Source organism: Rana temporaria, chromosome 3, assembly GCF_905171775.1.
Source record: "Rana temporaria chromosome 3, aRanTem1.1, whole genome shotgun sequence".
NCBI classification, from domain to species: Eukaryota; Metazoa; Chordata; class Amphibia; order Anura; family Ranidae; genus Rana; species Rana temporaria.
Window position 1 is genome coordinate 137,068,490 of NC_053491.1, and position 24,823 is coordinate 137,093,312.

The window sequence follows — 24,823 nt, forward strand, 5'->3', positions numbered from 1 at the left end:
GATTGGGGTTGTAAGCCTTTAGTTTTTCGCATAGATATTTGGGGACATTTCCCAAAATACATTTATGCGTCAGACAGAGTGCTTTGAAAGTGAGTCTGTCTTTCACTGGCAGCCAGTGAAGGCTTCTCAGTGAGGGTGAGATAGATTCCCAAGGTTTTTTCCCAGTCACAAGTCGCGTGGCCGTATTCTGCAGGCGAGTGATTTGGTACTTTGGGAGTCCGAGGTAAAGGGCATTTGCTTAGTCAAGTCTGGAGTTAACAATTGTTCCCACCACGACTGCTATGTCTTCTTTAGGAATAAATGGAATCAGTCTGCGTAGTAGGCGCAGCAGATGGTGCGATCTGCTGACTACTGACCCTATTTGTGCATCCATTGTCATGTAGATGTCGAAGATGACTCCGAGACTTTTGACTCTGGTGCTAGGGGTGATGGTTTTTCCCAGAATGGGCGGAGGTGTCCAGGTTGTTGCCAGTTGATTTTTCCGATTGGCATGAAACAGGAGAAGTTCTGTTTTCGAACCGTTGACATAGACAATGAAGTATCTTAAAGCGTTTGCATCCCCGCTTGGTAATTTTTTACCTACAGGTAAGACTATAAAAAGGCTTATCTGCAGGTAAAATTGATATTTACTAAACATGCATGGTTTAGGAGATATTCACCCTGCGTGTAGATTCTGACATCAGTGGTGCATGCGTTCTGGAGGTCCGGCTGATTGTGGCAGAAATTCAGAGCCCCTTGCCGGAACGGAGAACTCCCCAGCGCATGCGCGGGAGTGATGTCATCGTGACTCCGGGCCACTCACAGTGCCAGAGCCAGTGAACCTGGAAGAAACACGGAGGGAACATGTCAGCTCCCTCAGCAGTGACCGGGCACGCTGCGGGGGGGCCTTATTCTAAGGTAAGTATTACATAATGTGCTAGTATGCGATGCATAGTAGTACATTACGCCATTGCCTTGCAGGGTTTTTTTTGTTTGTTTACTATCGCTATAATAGTCAAGTCCAACATGTAGACATTTAATAAAGACAGTTTAGTCACAAAAGATGCATACAGCACATTAAGTGTAGGTCTTTCATATGGAACAACGTACAACCAACTTTTGTGTAGCCCAACAAAGGGGTAAGCAAAGGGGAAAACCAATAATGAATAGGAATCTATATATAAAGGGAGACAAGAAATTCCCACTTGGAAAATAAAGGGTTGAAAATCATATAGAAAACGTGTTTTGGGGGAGGAGGATAAAAGGAAATAAAAGTGGGGAAGGGGGTGAGAGAGAGGAGGGTTAAGGTTGCAAATAGGAGGGAAAAGAAGACAGAGAGGGCCTGACCCTTGGTAGTATGAAAATTCTGATATGAGCCTTCAATCCTATCCATCCAGAAGGGTCATATCTTCCTCTGAGAACTTAAAACTCGTCCAATAAAACATTTTTTTTATAGATGTCTTGCTTGTTTTGGGAGGAGGGGACTAGGTTTTCCATATGGTCGGTGTTGTCAACTTTATGTAGCCGCATTCAGATAGAGGTGGGCTTATGGTCTTTTAATTTCAAAGGGTGGCATATTCTATAGGGGATCAAGAAAGAGTCAATATAGGAATATAGTTTGTGCTGGGAGCGTGCTGCATACCATGCGCCGAGTAGAGAGACAAGGCTCTCATTGAGATCCCCTCTAATGTGGTCTTTTTTTTCCAGCAGTAGAGGACAGCTGGAAAGCAAAGGACAGAAAATTACATGCAATGGGTAGGGAGTGAAGTCCACAATGGTGGGTTTATGGTCACCTTTATCACCTTGGGGTGATTATATAGGCTAATTATATAAGACTATTGTTCATTGTAAATCTATTGAAACAGATCAAATATCTCATGGAATGTTAAAGATACATGTATTGTCTTTAAAACGACAGGGATCCTGTAAACTGCCAGTTGCGTTTCAAAATCTGATTTAAACTTGAGAAGTGTTTGAAGGTAAAGCTTATACAGAGGTTTACTCCTGGAGAGTTTTTTTACCTGGCATTGCAACTGTAAAATTTGTACATAAAAAGATTAACATGACTCCAAAACTATAATATGTGTTATTAGTTTAAAGCTAAAAACTGGTGTCCTTGATGCTCCATCAATCACAGGCCTTGCTAAAGCTGAACTGCAGGCACGAAAAATGTCAATTTGAAAAATATTCCTCAATAGCCACAGAATATATAAACTTTGTGTACACCAAATGCCTTTTCAAATCCAGGATCTATCATATAAAAAGCGGCAACATCATCACTATGCTGTACATAGCCTATGCAGAGGGCAGTGCTGTAGAAGGCAACACAAGGAGTGAGAGTATCAGTGACCCATCATTTATTACAGGGAGTTTTACTGGAGGAATATTTTGATTGGAGTGATATGAATTATAAAGTTTGTTGTCTGGTATGTATACAGGCGGAAGGGGTGAATGGATTTTTGGTGATATCAATTCATGGTGTTATACATGGATGTGAGCACAATATTGGAGATATAAATAATTTTTTGTAGATAGTATTACACTATGAAAGTTTTTTTTTTCTTTTGGGATATAAATGAGGAAAAAATAAAGATTTACCGAGTCGTTGGGAGTGATAAATGCTTTATTGACCCAATTATTAACACATGGGTCGGTGAATCTGGTAAGAGTCTGAGACTCTTGGGATATACAGTACTTAACTGATATGAGTTTGAGGGAATTGCTCTGTTTCTACAGCAGGCTAAAAAAAATTGGAGAGCTCATTATTTAACCATTTAATCACTGTCTCATAGCCGAATTACGGCTACAAGGCGGTTCCTTAACTCTGGAGCGCGTACATGGGAGTGTCCGTGACCGCCGGGTCCAGAGGACGCGGCGCATCGCGGTAAATTGCCGCTAATAGCGGCCGTTTACCACGTGATCGCTCCGTCCAATGACAGAGCGATCACATGTAAACAAACCAACGTCATTTGATGACGCCGGTTCCTCCCTCCTCTCTCTGTACCGATCGGTACAGTATGAGAGGAGAGAGTGGGTGTCAGTCTATTGCAGTCACAAATCCAGCTATCCCTGCTCAGCCATCCCTGCAATACCCTGTGCAATACTCTGCAATACCCCTGCGCAATACTCTGCAATACCCCCTGCGCAGTACTCTGCAATACCCCCTGCGCAGTACTCTGCAATACCCCCGCACAATATTCTGCAAAACCCCCGCACAATACTCTGCAATACCCAGCACAATACTCTGCAATACCCCCGCACAATACTCTGCAATACCCCCCGAACAATTTTCCAAAGATATGTAGCAGTATAAATTTTGGCCAAAATTTATGAAGAAAAATTACACATTTGCTAAATTTTATAACAGAAACAAAGAAAAAATCATTTGTTTACAGAGTTTTCAGTCTTTTTTCTTTTATAGCGCAAAAAAAAAAACAACAGTGATTAAATACCACCAAAAGAAAGCTCCATTTGTGGGGAAAAAAGGACGAAAATGTCATTTGGGTACAGTGTTGTATGTCTGAGTAATTGTCATTCAAAATGTGAGAGCACCGAAAGCTGAAAAATGGTCTGGTTATTAAGGGGGTTTAAGTGCCCAGTGGTTAATTTATCCATAAAAGGCATACTTGTTTACTTTTTTTTCTTTAACTTTTTATCAGACATACAACATGGAATTGACATTACATCATTGTTATATGTGACATTTTTGCAGTTTGATTTAACACAAAAGTGCATTTTTAATTTTGTGCCTAGGTTTAAATAACATTTATAGAAATGTTCTAGCAATATAATGCACACATATCATATATATTTGTCACGTAGAAGGCCGTCACTCATTTATGCAGCATTTTCTAAGATATAGGCAGCTGCCAATTTCTTTTTTATAGCTATTTAAAAGAAAATCTGTCATGAGCACAAGGGGGGGGGGTTCAAGTTATTTTGCTCTGCCTTTCAGTGACACATGCTGTTAAACCAAGCTCTGGCACATTGGAAAGTGGAACCGTGGGGAGAAACAGCAATTGTTCCAATTCTGTCTACATTTACACTTGGGAAGTTTTCAGCTGGATCGCTGCCAAGCATGATAATATTTCATTAGGGAAGCAAAAAAAAGAAGTAGAAGTTACATCTTTGTTATATTGAAATGCTTTCTACAATGTGGACAAAAACAGTAATAAAAGGTTATTAAGATGTGTTATGTGTGCTAAAGCTTATGTTACAGTGTATGCCACCTTTTACAGACATATCGTACATAACACAAGCTTCCAACAAATGTTGCCCTGATTCTGATGAACAACCAGACAGTGAATCATGTGCACATTTGAAATGGATCAGCAGTTCTGGTTAAGATCATCCAAACAATCTGCATAGCCATTTTAAGCATTTTATAGCTTAACAATCTTCTTCATATCCCTAAATGGCTCTTTGGATTTAAAAGTCTCAGCTGAGTTATGTAATTGAATACAAGGTTTCACTTCAACTTCTTTTAACAACTCAAGCTGTTCCGCAACAGTGGCAGTTAGAAGGTTGAGACAAACTATTTACCACCGACGTGGGTACATATAATGGTCAGCTTTTATTCATTTAAGTAAAACCTTTATCCCAAAAGAAAATAAAAACGTTGCTGTAACAGCCTAAAAAGTACTTGCTGGAGTTTGGCTTTAATTCGATAATTCTATCTAAAATTGCTAGAACCTACAGGACAAATGTTATTACCAGATTTTACAATAAAAGTAGTGAAATATAAAATTGCTAGCGAATTACCACTATCGACAATGCTGGTGTCTCTCTATTGTTCCATCCATGATGGAGCCACCCTAAGGCCGCGTACACACGGTCGGTCCATCCGATGAGAGCGGTCCGAAGGACTGTTTTCATCGGTTAACCTATGAAGCTGACTGATGGTCTGATGTGCCTACACACCATCAGTTCAAAAACCGATCGAGTCCAACGCGATGACGTAAAACACAACGACGTGCAGAGAAAAATGAAGTTCAATGCTTCCAAGCATGCGTCGACTTGATTCTGAGCATGCGCGGGTTTGGAACCGATGCTTTTGCATACTAACCATCGGTTTTGACCTATCGGTTAGGCATCCATCGGTTGAATTTTAAAGCAAGTTCTACATTTTTGGACCGAAGGATAACTGACTGATGGGGCCCACACATGGTCGGTTTGGACCGATGAAACTGAACTTCAGTCCGTTTTCATCGGTTTTGTCCGATCGTGTGTACAGGGCCTAAGGCAGAAAGTGTGTTATTGGCTGCAACACCAGGGGAAAAAAAGGGGGGAAATTGCTAAAAAATTGGAGCTAATGCAGCCACCACAATTAAGGATTGATAAGCTGCGATATAATAAATCTGTAAGGTTTAAAACTGCTTTAGGTTAGAACAGATATGACATCTGATCACACATTTATTTACCTCCCATCCAGGAACATTTTGACAGTCTTTGCATACATGTTAAAATCTGCATTTTTTGCAAGAAGGTTAGTTAAAGCCCCAAACAGAGGCCCTGGTTAAAAGAGAAGCATGGGTTTTCTTTTTTTTGGATATTCACACTTACCTAGGTAGATGCAGCATCGGTCCCCCAGCGTCTCTGCACTGACAACTGAGCCATCGAACACCGCCGATGGCTCGGTTCTCTCACCTCCCCAAGCAAAGACCTGCAGACTGTCAGTCAGTATCTCTCCTCTCTGCTTCTCCATGCTCATTGGATCCCTGAGCTGTGGAGGGGTGGGGAGCGGTCATCTCACATCTGAGTGGCTCGCTGAGACTGCATCAGTCAAGGCACCTGCAGATCCAGACTTCGGGATAACGCGTTGCTCTGACTGATTGCAATGACGTCAGCGGAGAGCGGACTTCAGACCACTCTTTGCTGAAAATGGGTCACAGAAGTGCAAAACACTCCTGTGATAAAGAAAAGCAAGGAGCGCCAGACTAAGTGCAGTATTAGAGAGTAATTTATTATGACAATACAAACTCCCAGGGCGAATGCATGAATAGGCATATAAGCATATAAGGGTCCGGAGTCGCTCTGCGGTCCGTAAGATGGATGCATGGCTATGTCCCAGAGGATCAGGCAGAGATGGAGTGTCTGCAGGGGGATCCCAAGGCTAATCAATCCAGCAGGCCATGTAGTTACAGTAACCTCCGGAAAGCCGGGACCGGAAACCGGAAGTGCGCCTCAGCGTGGAGCGCAGCGTGAACCAGAAGTGACATGGGGAGGAATCGGACCAATGAGAGAGAATGAGTGCTGTAATTGGCCAGAAACATATACATATGTAAATCAGGCATGACCATGGCAATTAATATAGATATAAGAGCATAATAAAACTATACTAAAAAGTATAATGAAAATAAGGAATTAAAATAGAGATTATATGTAAATTTAAAAAGATGCCTTTTAAAAAATATAGACCCTTAAAAAACATAAGACCCTTAGAAGAAGCCCAGCCTAAAAAGCTCAGGCTGGACTTCTCCTTTAATAAAATGGTCGTTGTTGCAATTTATGTTGCACAGCATTTGCGCAGCCTTTTATCAAAAGCAAATTTTCCAGAAAAAAATACACCTACAATAATTGAATTGTAGTGCATGCAAACACAATATAATCGCCATTTTTTTTTTATGAAATATGAAAATTGTTGTATCAAGTAAATAGATATCAAATATGTCAAGATTTAAAATTGTGCATACCTGTAAAATGGCAACAAACTCTTATGCTGCGTACACACGATCAGAGTATCCGATGGTCTAAAATCCAATGGAGTTCTGTTTGAAGCTGTCTTGCATACACACTTTCAGACTAAATTCCGACTGTCTGACTGTCCAAAACGCGGTGACGTAAAACACTACAACGAGCCGAGAAAAATTAAGTTCAATGTTTACGAGCATGCGTCGACTTGATTCTGAGCATGTGTGGATTTTTCTTCGATGGAATTGCACACAGACAATTGGAATTTCCCATCTGATTTTTTTCCATCAGAAGAATTTAAAACATGTGCTATTTTTTTAATCCGATGGGAAAAAAGTCCGATGGGGCCCCCACACGATCAGAATTTCCGATGAAACAAGTCCATTTGACTTTTTTCATTAGAAAATCCAATCATGTGTACCCAGCATTAGTTACATAGTTACACAGTTGGTAAGTGCTACATGAATCATCTGCCCTTAGTTAAAATGGCTACAGCCATAAATGCTAGGGGGGTGTTTTTCAAAGTGATTTCTAAACAAAATAAAGCATGGATGGATGGATGAGTTTGCTTTGAATATCACAAATAAATGAAATAGCACATTTGGTCTGTGGTGCAATGTAGCCCTGCTTTAAGGTGTGCTTTGCAGATATTTTTGGGGGGGAAAGAACAGTCAAATAAGCTGGGTAGTGACAGTTTTCTTCTCTTGGTTATATCTGACAGTCTGTAGACAGTCACAGTTTGTAAACATATTGTGATAACATGTATGCCTATTGGTGTGGGAATGTGTGAATGACATTGTGTTTAAGTAGTTGTGCTTTACCGACAACGTTTTTTTTTCTACTTGGCAGTGACTGTTCGTGAATCATGTACAATGTTTGTTTCTGCACAAAGATTAACTGTTTTGGGCACAAAGTACCATAAAGAATGTACTTGTTTACCACAGCTTTGTTATTTAAAGGATGACATACTACTGTCTCTATTTGTACAGGCTTCTTTGGGCAAAGATGAAGCAAAGAGCAATGCTTTTATGAAAAGTGCTCTAAATTATAATAACCATTTTTTTTTTATCTATTAAGAGCCATGAAAACTGATTGTTGGTATGGGTGTTCTGGGTTGCTACAATTTTAAAATATGTTTTCAAATAATTGTTTCTCAAACAATTTCCGAACAGTGTTTGTGGTTTTCCTGCAGGACATAACAATCATTCCAAAATCAAAATGTTAAAAGCAAAGGAAATTTTAAAATGACATTCGTCCATTCAGCAAACGTACAAATAATTTTTGTATAAATGTTCATATGAATATTGGTACGAATATTGTTTTTAAATCTACTGTATGACCATACGTTTAACTGTGTTTATACGCTTTCAATAATATATTATCTATTACATCGTAACCTGATGCCAGAGATACCCATAAAAACAGCATTGTTCTTTCATGTAATTTGGGTAAGAGGAGGGGAATGGCATGGTGCTTTAAATGAGCTTTAAGTGGGCAAAATATTAACGAGCCACCAATGTAGAAGACAGTTGAGCTGCTAATAATTATTGTGGTGTAGTGTTTTCTAAATAAGTAAAGACAAATAGTTAATTATATAACTCACCACATAACAAATTATCTCTATTAGGTCATCATCTTTTCCCTTTGTGTCTGAAACCTTATTTACATAGTTAATCTGGTTGAAATAAGTCCATTCAGTTCAACCCACAGAGAAAAAAAAAGAAAAAATGCCAAAACACACACAAACCGAAAAACCTCCATATGCACCATCCTATACCCACAATGGATCCAAAGGAAGGGAAACCTCCCCAATAAAGTATGATCCAAATTGCTCCAGTGGGGGAAAAAATTATTTATTCCTGATCACCCAAGAGGCAATAAGATATTCCCTAAATCACCTTTACCTATAAATATTAGTATCCAGGTATGTTTTTTGCATTTAGTAAATAATCCAGGCCCTTTTTTTTTAAAACAATCCACTGAGCTGGCCAGAACCACCTTTTAAGGGAGTCTACATTTTCACAGCCCTTACTGTGAAGAAGCCTTTCCATATTTGGAGGTTAAATCCCCTTTCCTTCAGACATAAAGAGTGCCCACTTGTCCTCTGTGATGACCTTAAAATGAATAACTTGACATCAAGTTCACTACCGTATTTGCCGGCGTATAAGACGACCTTTTATGCTTAAAATTTTGGCTCAACAATCGGGGGTTGTCTTATACACCGGATACAGACTGCGGGCATCCATTTTTTAAAAGCCTCTTCGCGCTGTTCCATGATGGGCTCAGTGATCTGCCTATCACGGACGTTGTCTCATCCTCAGCCTCGGACGAGAGGACATCCGTGATAGGCGGAACACTGAACACAGGCTCTGCTGGGAAACTGAGTGTTCCGCCTATCACGGAACAGGACGAGGAGGAGGCGTGGCTTTTAAAAAATGGACGCCTGCAGTCTGACTCACTCTGCCAGGCAAAAACGAAATGAAGATCGGCAAATTGAAGTGAGTCAATGGCACAGTTTGGCAATGGCACAGTTTGGCAATGGCACAGTTTGGCAATGGCACAGTTTGGCAATGGCACAGTTTGGCAATGGCACAGTTAGGCAATGGCACAGTTAGGCAATGGCACAGTGAGGCAATGGCACAGTGAGGTGAGGCAATGGCACAGTGAGGTAAGGCAATGGTACAGTGAGGGGTCGTCTTATACGGTGAGTATATCCCAAAACCAACATTTTAGCTGGAAAATTAGGGGGGGGGCGTCTTATACGCCGGCAAATACGGTATATAGACCACTTATGTATTTGTACATCTTGATCATACCCCCCCCCCCATTAATCTCCTTTTCTCAAGAGAAAATAAATTCAGTTCCTCTAATTTTTTTCTCATATTTTAGCTCCTCCATGCCTCTTATCAGTTTGGTTGCCCTTCTCTGCACTTTATCCAGTTCCCCAATATCCTTTTTGTGACCAGATGCCCAAAACTGAACTGCATATTCTAGATGATATATTACTAATGATTTGTACAGGGGCAAAATGATATTATCTCTCTCTGGAGTCCGTACCTCTTTTAATACAACAGTACTGCACGTCAGACAACTCCATGATTACAGAAATATATCAATCAGTAGATTTTAAACAGTATATAATACTGTTTATTAAACGGTATATAATAAAAGATATCAATTAGAAGTATATAATTTTGATCATTTACACCCATTACATGGATATGAGGGTGCTAGAAATATTTACAATTTTTATTTTTTAAGATTTAAGATTTAAAACAATATTCATACCAATATTCATATGAACAATCGTACAAAAATTATTTGTACATTTGCTGAATGGACGAAGGTCATAACATTTTCTAAAGCTAATCAAAAAAGCCTTCAGGGAATGCCTGTGTAATCTTTCTGTATTGGTCGGATCGAAATCCCATCAAATAATATGAGGATCCGATTTGGAGGCGACTTCTATTTAAGTCTATGGGCACAAGTCGGATAGAAGTAGTACAGGAACCTTTTCTAAAGTCGGAGCGACTTCAGTAGTGCTAATTAGGACAGCTCTCGTTGATTAACATTGAATCTAACAAGTCGGATCCCAAGTCACGGCAGTGTGAACCAAGCCTTGATTTATTAGCACTAATTTTGCACAGAATTGTTCTTGAATTGCACTGAGCACTGTTTTATATGTTCTATATACCCCTTCTTAAAGTGATTGTAAAGTCTTTTTTTTCTTCAATACAAATAGAAAACATGTTATATTTTCCTGCTCTGTTGCAGTGGATTTGCAGCTCAGATCCTCCTCTTCTCGGGTGCCTCTTCTGTGCTCCTGGCCCCTCCCTCCCTGATTGACAGCAGCGGGAGCCAATGGCGCCACTGCTGTGTCTCAGCCAATCAGGAGGGAGAGACACTTGTGGACATCGCTGGACAGAGATGGGGCTCCAGTAAGCATTAGGGAGCTGAGGGGGGCTGCTTCACACAGAAAACATTTTATCTTAATGCATAGAGTGAAATAAGATAAAAAAAATTACAACTCATTTAAGAATACTGGGCCAGATTCTGATACATTTACGTTGCTCCACGGCAGCGTAACGTATCCCATTTACGTTACACCGCCACAGGTTTACAGCGTAAGTGCCTGATTCTCAAAGCTCTTACCTGTAAACTTGCGGCGGTGTAACGTAAATCCGATCGGCGCAAGCCCGCCTAATTCAAATGGGGCGGGCACCATTTAAATTAGGCGCGTTCCTGTGCCGAATGTACTGCGCATGCTCCATCGTGAAAATTACGCGACGTGCATTGCGCTAAATGACGTCGCACGGACGTCATTTGTTTAGACGTTAGCGTAAATGGCGTCCAGCGCCATTCACGGACGACTTGCGCAAACGACGTTGTTTTTTAAATTTCGACGCGGGAACAACGGCCATACTTAACATGGCTTAGAACACCTAGGGCTCAGCCCTAATTTTACGCGGCGTATCTCGACGGAAACAATGTAAAGTTAGATCGACAGGCAGCGCGGACGTTCGGGAATCGCCGTAACTAGTCATTTGCATATTCTACGCCGACCGCAATGGCCTCGCCACCTAGCGGCCGGCCTAGAATTGCATCCTTAAGATCTGACAGTGTAATTCAATTACACCTGTCGGATCTTAGGACTATCTATGCGTAACTGATTCTATGAATCAGTCGCATAGTTAGGACGGCCGGATCACAGAGATACGATGGCGTATCAGGAGATACGCCGTCGTATCTCTTTTGTGAATCTGGCCCACTGTCTCTAGATCCTAGGTGTGCATACATTTTTAATGGGGTTTAAATTATATTCTTTTACCTAGGGTTTTATTAACACACACTGATATTTTAGACAAGGTTTCCAGACAAGAGTACATTGTCAAATTTACAATAATATGCAGAATAATTCAGGTGTAAATTTTTGGGGCAGCTTCTGGTTTTATGTTTCAGCAATGTCAACTGGTTACATTTGTCAGACTTGAACTTGAGTGCATCTTCCAACCGCCTTATAAATAAGTTACTATACAAAAATGGAAATTAGTCTGGACTACTAGAATGGACTTTGGACGGTACAAGTAATAAATGTAAAAAATCTATAAATATTTATTCATAAAAAAAAGTATATGAAAGAGAATATACATAATTTCGTGAAAATGGTACAATATCAGCATATTAACTCAGTACATATTGTGAAGAATATTACAAAAAAGCTTATACTTATGCAAATATACTCATGACATGAGATAATATAGCGCAGAAGGGTGTATGTAAACTTTTAATCCTTGAAACTGAGTTTGATATGCGGAATGTTAAGTCTTGCTTTTACTCTCGACATGTTTCGCGTACAGGACGCTTCATCAGGAGCATAAAGGTAGGTTAAACAGGTCTCCACACAGGTTGTGGAGCAGACCGTTAATGATAGAGTATGGTATATACAGCGTTGTTGCCTAAACAGTCTTTAGGGCATGTAATAGGTCATTTAAAACACTGTTGTATATAACAGTAAAAAACGTTGGCTGAAGCACGTTTGATTGAAGGGTAGTGGAGGGTAGGCAACCGGTTATCCCATCCAAGGTCCCCAAATCGTGTTCCTAGAACTGATGTAGCTCCAAATATTGAGTCGGTTGGGCATCAATATATATATATACCATACTCTCTTTCATAAATATTTTTTATGAATAAATATTTATAGATTTTTTACATTTGTTACTTGTACCGTCCAAAGTCCATTCTAGTAGTCCAGACTAATTTCCATTTCCATATTATCGGGACGTTGGTACACTTTAATATTTGCATTCACAGTAGTTAGTCGCCCTTTGTTTTATGCATGTTTTCGGCTAGATCCACTTAAAAGTTACTATACAAATTGTGTAGAATCAGATCTATTAAAATTGATTGTTAATGCCTAAATGGTTGAATATTTTAAAGTTAATTATATTACTTTATGGTTTCCTTATAACTTTAAAAAATCTGTGCATGTCATGACCATCATATTTCTCAATCATTTTTGAGACTCTACACTGCTGATTTTTCATTTATTTGTGTACAGCAACCTATTTTGTAAATATATCAAGTCTTGTATTTTAGTAGTGATTACAGTTATCTCACTATGTCAAACATTTTGTTCTGTTTGTAGGTGATGTCATTGTCTATATTAATGAAGTTTGTGTTCTCGGGCACACACATGCAGATGTGGTAAAACTCTTCCAGTCAGTTCCAATTGGTCAGAGCGTCAATTTGGTGCTATGCCGAGGATACCCCCTGCCCTATGATCCCGAAGATCCTGCAAGCAGCTTGGCTCCTCCTTTGGCAGTAATAGAAAGGCCTCCAGTGGTGGTAAATGGACGAAATAATTATGAGACCTATTTGGAATACATTTCTAGGACGTCTCAATCTGTACCAGATGTAGCAGAAAGACAAATGCCTTCTTTGCACTCCATCCCAGCAGATGGTCAGATTGAAAATACATTTCCTCCACCTCCACCTGCACATGATGATAATGTATCCATGGCTTCTTCTGGAGCCACTCAAGCAGAACTTATGACCTTAACCATTGTGAAAGGGGCACAGGGCTTTGGCTTCACAATAGCAGACAGTCCAACGGGACAACGAGTGAAGCAAATTCTAGACGTTCAGGGATGCCCCGGTTTATTCGAAGGGGATCTAATAGTTGAGATCAACCAGCAGAATGTACAGAATCTGAACCATTTAGAAGTAGTAGAGTTGCTAAAAGAATGTCCTGTGGGAAGTGAGACTTCTTTGGTAATTCATAGAGGAGGTAAGTAAAAATAATGTTCTAAAATATTTCCAAAATGTTTATATTGTCATTATGACCAAATTTCCCTTATGTTGTTTAAGAATAAAATTGTCCAGGGCTGTTGCTGTGTAATTGGATATGTAAAGGGTGATGATAGACTGCTCTTCTGTCACTGTACAGTGTGCAATCATCCTTTTATCAATAGTTACATATATTTTACAGAGGGACAACTTTGGCAAATTGCATCCTTTTTCATGACTAATTATTCTGACTTAGTTGTTATGTTTTTTTTTGGGGGGGGGGGGATTATGTAATGGATGGATCCAAATGTACATCGTGTAAATAAGCCTGTGAATACATTTTCATGTGCTTTTTTGTTTTAATTATTATCTTCAATTTAATATGTGCAATGTTTAATTTCAGTGGCAGCAGCATAGTTGTAAAAGTACAATCTGCAAACGGAGACAACGTTTAAACATTTTGTTCTGTTGATTAATTCTGATCCAAATTATTTCTACAGTATTTGTATCACTGCGCAATCATGAATTACAAGTAAAGTTTTTAATGATCAGTTTTTGACAGGAAACGTGTGTGCATGGGTGAATTATATACATATATATAAATACACAGTACTGTGCAAAAGTTTTGGGCAGCTGTGAAGAAATGCTTTAAACTTAAACTAAGAATGTTTTTAAAAATATATATTTGAATTGTTTATTTTTATTCATTTACAAAGTGCAAAGTGAGCAAACAAAAGAAAAATCGAAATCAAATCAATATTTGGTGTGACTACAGTACCCTTTGGTTTCAAACTAGCATCAATTCTTAAACTTGCACACTTTGTACACATGCACAAAGCCCGGAATTTTGTAGGATTAAAGTCAGGTGTATGAGTAACCAATTATACCAAGAAGATGCTAATGATCATCAATTTCATATGTAGGTTGAAACACAGTAATTAATTGGAACAGAAACAACTGTGTAGGATTCCTAAAACTGAGTGAGGAACAGCCAAAGTCTGCTGCAAAGGTGAGGTTGGGGAAGACCGTTTCATGTCACAGGTCATTCACCATGGCAAGACTGAGTGTATCGGAAAGGTCTCTCCCAGGCAAAGATTTCAAAGCACACTGGGGTTTAAAGATGTGCTGGCAACATTGTAGATGCAGGTGTCAGTTATGGAAACGTAATGCAGCAGATGAAAGACACATCATGCTTACTTCCCTTCTACATCAGAAGATGTTCAGCAGTGCCATCAGCAAAGAACTGGCGGAAATCAGTGGAACCCAGGTACACCCATCTACTGTCTGGAGAAGTCTGTCCGGAAGTGGTCTTCATGGAAAAATTGTGACCTCTGACATGGAGAAGAGGCTAAGTGACTTGTAACTATGCACAAAAAAAAGGAACTGGAGTGTAGCAAAATGGCAGAAGGTGCTATGAATGGACAAGTCAAAATGTGAAATATTTGGCTCTAGCAAGAGGCAGTTTGTTTATAAAGGAAAAGAATATAGGTACAATAATGAGTGTCTGCATGCAACAATGGAGCATGGTGGAGATTCCTTTCAAGCTGTATTTCTGAAAATGGAGTTGGAGGTTTGGTTAGGATCAATGGTGTCCTCAATGTTGTGAGAAGGAAGGAAGATACTTATCCATCATGCCATACCATCAGGGAGATGTGTGATTTGCCTCAAATTTATTCTGCACCAGGACAATGACCCCCAAACATACAGCCAATGTAATTAAGAACTATATTCAGGTTAATGAACAACCAGAACCCATGGAAGTTATCATTTGGCCCCCACAGAGCCCTGATCTCAACATCATCAAGCCTGTCTGGGATTACATGAAGAGACAGAAGGATTTGAGGCAGCCTACAACCAAATACGATATGTAGTTCTCCAAGATGTTTGGAACATCCTACCTGTCAAGTTGCTTTAGAAAATGTGTGTAATTGTACCTGGAAGAATTGATGCTGTTTTGGTCACACCAAATATTGATTTGACTTTAGATTTTGTTAATTATTTGGTATGTTTTTATGTGAAACAGTGAAATTAGAAGCCCCCAAATACAGTTTTGTAAACCTGAGAGTCTGGCTAGCCGTGTTGAATTAAATTAGTATGCTGTATAAACTTAGGGGTTGATTTAATAAAGGCAAATCCACTGTGCACTATACTTAAGAAGTGCAGTCGCTGTAGATCTGAGGGGAAGATCTGAAATGAGCGGAAGCTCCGCTGATTTCTATAATCTAAAAAAAATAATATAAAAATGATGTTTTTTTTATTTTCTTGCATGTCCCCCTCAGATCTACATTGAGTGCACTTGTGGTGCACAGTGAATTTGCCCTTAGTAAATACCCCCCCCCTGCATTGCTTGCTAATTCAAAGCACTGTACTATCACATTTGAGAGAATGCATATAATTTACCAGTGCAACATAAACAGCCACGGATCATATTGTTAGGAAGGGAGTTGGTGGCCCCTGTATGCAACTATGTGGAAGTGTTTAAGTTATTGACCAATTACATTTTGTTTTATTTTAAAAAAACGTTTGAAATTACCCTAAACGCTAGTTTTAAAAATGTCTATTCAAGTAAGTATTTTTACCCCAAACAAGTGCCTTCTATTGTCCTACAAATCTCCTAATTCCTTTTTTTTTTTGCTGCTGTGATCAGAATTTCTGTTATGGGGCAGCTACATTTGTTTTCCATGGTCCTACTGTATATAGGAACAGCCACCCTCTTATCTGTGCTTCTGAGATTGACTAGGGACTGCAGACTATGTTTTGTAGTGTGCATAGAGCAGTGCACATGACTGCAACTATTGTACACTGCTTGTTCCCAACAAACAAAAGTGAGAGGGAAAAGGAGAGCTTTGGGATCTCACAGAGGACAATACAAGGAGGCAGAAAAACACAGAAAGGCTATTAACTAATGGATATCTATGGAATATTTGGTAGAATAAGGATAATGTTGAGTGTCACTTTAAGTGTATGTGAAAGTATAATTAAAAAAATATCATACATTTCTGGAACATATACACATTTACCCATGTTTTGTACAAATGCAGAAAAATAACTGTTGAAGAGTTAGAATTATAGTGCACTCCTATCCTCCAATCCGACATGACAACAAATTCCTAAGCAGGGGATGTCAGGCCTGCATAACTATTTTCTGACAGATTACAAATAACACAGACCGTTCCTCTTCTCCTCATCCTTGTGCACAGGCAAAGGAAGTTAGTCCACATGATTTCTGGCAAAATCAACATGCATTCTTTATACTAACAAAAACACTTTTAGCAAATAGAGCCACGCAGCGCACACCAACACGTCCAACAATCACTTAAATGAAAGCATCCTCAGCCCAGTTCTGCCCAGGCCACTCCCTCTTGGTGCCCCCACCTCCGTGATTAAACCCTGTGGGAGAGCAAAACGCATCGGTGCATGGCCTGGAGGGAGCTGGGCTGAGACTGCTTTCATTCATGACTGTTGGCCATATTGGTCTTCTGTGTTCTGGATACTTTCTTTGCTGGATTTAGTGTACTGAGCCGGGGTGAACTCTTCCCAGGCAACCCCCACAGTGCAGGCCCCCAGATTGGGACAAGGGAGCCTAGACCAGCACCTGTAGTTTTCTAAAGTGGAAAAACACTTTTAATTATATATTTAGCAGTCCAAAGGGAGCAATTAAGTGAAGTTCATTGTTAGAGTTTTACATACACTATATGTGCTTTTTGAGCCATACAGTTGTATCCTTAAAAATATTGTTTCAGTAGTTTGACATAATTTACATACATTTTTGGTAAGTTACAGATGTTCATTTTTATTATCATTTTACATATTGCAGGATTTCACAGAGAATTAAAAGATCAAAGTAAAGCTGAACCTATTAAAATGTAATTTCCTACTAATTTGTAACATTGTATTTCTGACTAATCTGATAATCAGAGTAATTATGGAAATCTAGTCACTCAAGGAAACCTGATATAACTGCTTCATCATGTACAAGACTGTGTGTGCTTGCTGATTCGAAGACAGATTATTATCAGTAAGGTCAGTGAATAGGTGATGTTAAAGCACATCTGAATTGTAAGTGGCCTACATGAAACTGTACAACATCATAAGTGTGCAGCTAGACTATTACATTTAAAAAGATGCTAAAAGTAACATGTTAATAAAAAAGGTACTTAAAATACAATATTCAGAGCTAATTTACCAGGAGTTAGTAAATTACCCATTTGGGAACCCCATAAGCAAGGAAGGATTGCAAAAGAACTCTGAATGTTCTTCATAAAATAGTTTCATAAGATATTGTATATTCCTGTACAGGTATGAAAAGTGCTTGCTGTGCTGGGTGCTATGTCACAGGTCATAGTTAACGTTGTTGCCATCTGAGCTGTAGTATAGCAACAAGAATGAGAACTTTTAATAAGATCTCATTGAGCAAGAGGCTCCTGTTTTAAGCCTCAAGGCACCATTACTTTATTCTACATTTTCTTGAAATTGAGCCCTGAAGGTTATCTTCACTTCTTAGCCACAGAGATGTTGTTGCCATGATAATGCATATGACGCAGAATATGCTACCACAGAGTGTGTGCTTCCCTAAGAGATTCTGCTTTTTACACTTTTCTCTAGTTAGTCGGTCAAGTCAGGAGAGTTCACAAAGCACTGGAAGTTGACTGATATTTGTAGACAACTACATAGTGTGGCCTTCACCAAGAAACAATCTATTGAAACGTTCAACACTTCCATGGTGAAATGTACTTAATAATAGGCCCAGGAATTTGATAAAATATTTTATACAGAACTACCAGGAACATGGTAGTATACTTGTTATGACACTGTGAATATTAAAGTACATATGTTAAACACTGGCCCATTTGCAATGGAATTATTTCCTAGCTTACTAAGTTAAAATGTTGCTAATTTCCATCATCCAAATTTTTTTTTTTGCACTTGGTTGGATATTTTTTTGCAAAGCAAATTTTTACCACATTAGCCAAGCTAGTGGGGAAGTTTTTCTGGCAAAGTGAACAGCCTATTTGTCTTTAGTAACCCTTTGTGACCATTAGCATGTAACATAATATTACTCATCGCTATTTTTGGATCAGTTCCTAGGATCCAATGCATTTCTTGGTCAACTAGATATATGGATTGGGCAGCTAAGAATAAAGGGCCAGATTCACAAAAGAGATACGACGGCGTATCTCCTGATACGCCGTCGTATCTCTGAGATACGATTGTCGTATCTATGCGTCTGATTCATAGAATCAGTTACGCATAGATAGCCCTAAGATCCGACAGGTGTAATTGACTTACACCGCCGGATCTTAGGCTGCAATTCTAGGCCGGCCGCTAGGTGGCGATTCCATTGCGGTCGGTTTAGAATATGCAAATGACTAGTTACGCCGATTCACGAATGTCCACTTTGCCCGTCGCTCTAAATTTACTTTGTTTCCGTAGAGATGCTTCGCGTAAAACTAAGGTTGTCCTCTAGGTGGACTAACCAATGTTAAGTATCGCCGTCGTTCCCGCGTCGAATTTTTAAATTTCACGTCATTCACGTAAATCGTCCGTGAATGGCGCTGGACGCCATTTACGTTAACGTCGAAACCAATGACGTCCTTGTGACGTCATTTAGCGCAATGCACGTCGGGAAATTTTAGGGACAGAGCATGCGCAGTATGTTTGGCGCGGGAACGCGCCTAATTTAAATGGTCCCCGCCCCATTTGAATTAGGTGGGCTTGCGCCGGGCGGATTTACGCTACGCCGCCGCAAATTAAAGGTAAGTGCTTTGTGAATCAGGCACTTACGCTGTAAACTTGCGGCGGTGTAACATAAATGGGATACGTTACGCCGCCGCAGCGTAACGTAGTTCTATGTGAATCTGGCCCCCAGTGTGTGTATATGTATTATACATTTTCATGTGACAACACTGAAGAAATTACACTTTGCTACAATGTAAAATAGTGAGTGTACAGTTTGTATAATAGTGTAAATGTGCTGTCCCCTCAAAATAACTCAACACACAGCCATTAATGTCTAAAACACTGGAAACAAAAGTGAATACACCCCTAAGTGAAAATGTCCAAAATGGGCCCAATTAACGATTTTCTCTCCCCGGTGTCATGTGACTCATTAGTTTTACAAGGTCTCAAGTGTAAATGAGAAGCAGTTGTGTTACATTTGGTGTTATCACTCTCACTCTCTCACGTTGGTCACTGGAAGTTCAACATGGCACCTCGTGGCAAAGAACTCTTTGAGGATCTGAAAAAAAAATTACTGCGCTACATAAAGATGGCCTTGGCTATAAGAGGTTTACCGAAAAACCCTGAAACTGAGCAGCTGTATGGTGGCCAAGACCATATGGTTTAACAGGGCAGGTTCCATTTAGAACAGGCTGGCCATGCTCGACCAAAGAAGTTGAGTGCACATGCTCAATGTCATATCCAGAGGTTGTCTTTGGGAAATAGACGTATGAGTGCTGTCAACATTGCTGCACAGGTTAAAGGGGCGTGGGGTCAGCCTGCCAGTGCTCAGGCCATATGCCACACACTGCATCAAAATGGTCTGCATGGCTGTCATCCCAGAAGGAAGCCTCTTTTAAAGATGATGCACAAACAACTTGCTGAAGACAAGTAGATTAAGGACATAGATTACTGGAACCATGTCCTGTGGTCTGATGAGACCAAGATAAACGTATTTGGTTCAGATGGTGTCAAGCATGTGTGATGTCAACAAGGTGATAAGTACAAAGACAAGTGTGTTACCGTCAAGCATGGTGTTGGGAGTGTCATGGTATGGGGCTGCATGAGTGCTGCCGGCACTAGGGAGCTACAGTTCATTGAGGGAACCATGAAAGCCTTCATGTACTGTGACATACTGAAGCAGAGCATGATCCCCTCCCATCAGAGACTGGGCAGCAGGGCAGTATTCCAACAGTATTCCAACATGATAATGACCCCAAACACACCTCCAAGACGACCACTGCCTTGCTAAAGAAGCTGAGGGTAAAGGTGATGGACTGGCCAAGCTTGACTCCAGACCTAAACCCTATTGAGCATCTGTGGGGCATCCTGAAATGGAAGGTGGAGGAATGCAAGGTCTCTAACATCCACCAGCTCTGTGATGTCATCATGGAGGAGTGGAATTGGACTCCAGTGGCAACCTGTGAGGCTCATGGACATTTTCACTTAGGGGTGTACTCACTTTTGTTGCCAGCGGTTTAGACATTAACCTCTTGACCACCGCCCCATGTCAAAAAGACGTCCTCCTTTTTAAAGTTGAATATCTCGATAACGGCAGCAGCTGCTGCCACAACCGAGATATTCATCTTTTCAGGGGGCGGTGGTGTACACGATAACGGCGGTCTCCGCGGCGGATTCGCCGCGAGATCGCCGTTATCGGTGGCGGGAGAGGGGCCCCCCCCCCTCCCGCCGCTCTCCCGCGCCCTCCGCCGCTTACCGGAGCCGTCGGTAGCGGCGGAGGGGATCCGATGTGTCCGGCAGCTGAGCGGGGACGGGACTGAAGGAGAAATCTCCTTCACCCGTCCTCCTAGCTCTGCTGGGCGGAAGTGACGTCAAAACGTCAGTCCCGCCCAGCCTCTTAAAGAAACATTTTTTTTTTTGTCATTTGAAAAAATGACATTTTTTTTTTTTAATTTTTTTTTTTGCATTTAAGTCTAATTATGAGATCTGAGGTCTTTTTGACCCCAGATCTCATATTTAAGAGGACCTGTCATGCTTTTTTCTATTACAAGGGATGTTTACATTCCTTGTAATAGGAATAAAAGTGATCAATTTTTTTTTTTTTTTTTTTTTTCAGTGTAAAAAATTATAAAACTAAATAAAAATAAATAAGAAAACCAAAAAAAATTTTTTTAAAGCGCCCCGTCCCGACGAGCTCGTGCGCAGAAGCAAACGCATACGCGAGTAGCGCCCGCATATGAAAACGGTATTCAAACCACACAAGTGAGGTATCGCCGCGATCGTTAGAGTGAGAGCAATAATTCTAGCCCTAGACCTACTCTGCAACTCAAAAAATGCAACCTGTAGAATTTTTTAAACGTCGCCTATCGAGATTTTTAAGGGTAAAAGTTTGACGCCATGACACGAGCGGGCGCAATTTTTAAGCGTGACATGTTGGGTATCATTTTACTCGGCGTAACATTATCTTTCACAATATATAAAAAAATTGGGCAAAATGTATTGTTGTCTTATTTTTTAATTCAAAAAAGTGATTTTTATCCAAAAAAAGTGCGCTTGTAAGACCGCTGCGCAAATACGGTGTGACAAAAAGTATTGCAATGACTGCCATTTTATTCCCTAGGATGTCTGCTAAAAAAAAATATATAATGTTTGGGGGTTCTGATTAATTTTCTAGCAAAAAAATTGTGATTTTCACATGAAGGAGAGAAGTGCCAGAATTTACCTGGTGGGCAAGTGGTTAATGGCTGTGTGTTGAATTATTTTGAGGGGACAGCAAGGTGGATTAAAGGAGACCTGTGGTTTCTGGATGAATAATTTGCTCATAGAATGTATATAAATCATCAATAGGATTCCAGAAGGTAGTGTTTTATCAAAGATGTTGCCAAGTTGGCAATTAATCAAAACATAAATTGTAAATTGTAAATTTTAATCTTTCACAAGAAACCATAAAATGTCTAAGGCCTCATACACACGACCGAACATGTCCGCTGAAACTGGTCCGCGGACCAGTTTCCGCGGACATGTCCGACCGTGTGTAGGGCCTAGCGGACATGTTTCCTGGCCTAGCGGACAGGTTTCCAGCGGACAAAAGTTTCTTAGCATGCTAAGAAACTTGTCCGCTGGAACCATGTCCGTCGGACATGTCCGATGGTTAGTACGACTCATCGGACATGTCCGCTGGTTATGACATATAACCAGCGGCCCAAAATCCCGCGCATGCATCGAATTGATTCGACGCATGCGTGGAAGCATTGAACTTCCGTGTCAGAGAACGTGGGTGTCTTCTACGTCACTGCGTTCTCTGTCTGCAGGGATTTTGGTCTGATGGTGTGTACACACATCAGACCAAAACCTCCCAGCAGACATGTCCGATGAAAACGGTCCGCGGACCGTTTTCATCGGACATGTCTGGTCGTGTGTACAAGGCCTCAGATAAAACATTCTCATTAACAAAAGGACTTTCTAAAGAGCTTAGAGCCCATTAAAAAAAATCTATGGGTCTGAAAAACAAAATTATTGATATATTCCATTACTTAAAGGACCTATTCATTTGCTAAATTAACTAACACGATTATAATCAGACTTTTTTTTAAGTATTTTTTTTCTTTTAAGAAATATTTGCTAAACAAAAAGCTATTTAGAATTAAATTCATTTCTGCTACTAATTGTCCTGTAAAAAGGGAAAACGTATTGACAGTTCTTCGGTACAGATGGCAAATAAGAAGTAAACACATTTCCATGGAAATGAACCAAAAATTAAAAGACAGCTATTCACTTTATTTGCCAGCTGTTAAAATAACTTTTAGCAAAGTAATTAATTCTACGGCATGCCGGTTTCCATGAAAATGGATCTGAATGACAAATGAGGATTTAAATGTTACATTAAGCCACTGATATTTGGACAGACATTATACTAATTGGCTGTTGCCTATGTGTTCCCTATTTAAGATAATTATTTATATATATATATGTGTGTGTGTATATATATATATATATATATATATATATATATATATATATATATATATATATATATATATATATATATATATATATATATGTGTATATATTTTTTTTTTCTTTTTTGCAGATAGGCATCATGTCTAGTACAGTATGTTTAAATTGATGCTATGCTAAATTGCTGGCCACTTCCACTACAGTTTAGGGAAATATTACAAATACTATTATGATTTTTCAATCATACTCTGTGTTTTCAACAATATACAGTATTCTTACATTAGCTTTTAATAGGTTCAAACAAGTGATTTGCTGATTTGGAATCAGAGCAGGAAGTTATTTTATTATGCAAGCTGTATTTTGTGTTAGCTTAAAAAAAAGGCTAATATTACTTCAGTCTTTCAGCCAGCTTATGTTGACCTCTTTTGCATTCTATAATTGTGTTATTTTATTTTAAAATGCCTTTCTCTGTATTTATTGATGTTATTTTATAGTGGGTGAGGTTGTTAGGTACTGGTATTATGCCGAATGATAGCAGTATAAAGCTGGATACACACTATACAACTTTTGTTGTTTGATTTCCTTTAGATTTACCTTTAACTATGTTGTGGAAGGGCCAGCATGATTACATTCAAATTGAAAGTGTTGAAAGATAAGGAAGACAAAAGTTGTTTAACCATCTTTTGTCCAATTACTGTATTTAAACTGATGGAATGTGGATGTTTTAGAGTGCTGTTGACAATTTAAATTTTCTCTTGCATGCACTCTATCTTGCACACAAGCACTACACCGTTCATTGGAAAGTGCAGATCACAATGATCACCAAATGTAAACAATGGGTGAAATTAGCAGCCAGTTCTCTCTTTCCTCTCACTAAGTGTGAGAGTTGTGAGAAAAATGGGAGAGATTCACTACTGATCACAAAATAGCTGTGCCATCCAGTACCCCTGCCAACTACTACCAGTGCCACCCAGAACCAGTGGCAGCTAGAATATCGCCAGCCATAACCAGTGCTATCCAGTACCAGTGCTATCCAGTACCAATGTATATACAGCCAGTATCTGTGTTTCCAAGTGCCAGTTCCATCCGGAATCAGTGCTTGCACAGTCAGTGCCTTTCAGTACCAGTGGCTGTAGATCCAGTACCAGCACAGCCAGTAACAGTGCTGGCATCATCACAATGGACAGAGAAATTAAACCCTTACAACAAACATTTTATATATTGCAGTGTCCTTGTCACTTCCAGTGAGCTAAATTAAAAGCACAAACATGCTTAGCTTTCTTTTCTCCCCTGAATCCCTCATGAAATGGAGATAAATAAATGAAGACAGGTTTAAAGTCGATGTGGATGACAACCATTGCTCACTCCATCAACACTGAGTTAGAGTAGCCAAACAAGGACAGGGAGTGTGTCACTTGCAGGCATTCCATGTGAAAATAAGGGGAAAACATCCTGAAAATAAAAAAAGACAAATGCAACCACCACATCTAAAAACCACAATGCTGCAATATATTCCATTTTTGTTTTGGGGTTTAGATAAACTTTGATCTTGACTACCACTGCATTCTGTATTGGCTTTGGATAAATTGAATTTTTTGAACATTTAACCCAGTAAGAGCTAAATACACTTTAAAATGTATGCAAACGTTATAATCACAGGTGTTTCGTTTAACACAGATCCACAAGGATCTTCTTGGCTCTCTTTGCTAAAGTTTGAGAGGAGAGCCAAAAT

The 24,823-nt window shown here is 39.7% G+C and overlaps 1 protein-coding gene across 7 annotated transcripts in view; it reads left to right on the forward strand.

Moving 5' to 3' along the window:
- Positions 1 to 24,823, forward strand: part of MAGI2 (membrane associated guanylate kinase, WW and PDZ domain containing 2) — a 979,417-nt gene that overhangs the window by 829,312 nt on the left and 125,282 nt on the right. For all 7 annotated transcript variants that reach the window (XM_040343459.1, XM_040343461.1, XM_040343462.1 and 4 more), the window contains one exon: positions 12,815 to 13,456. In XM_040343459.1, the coding sequence (XP_040199393.1) occupies positions 12,815 to 13,456 (642 nt within the window). The remainder of the gene's footprint in view (positions 1 to 12,814; positions 13,457 to 24,823) is intronic.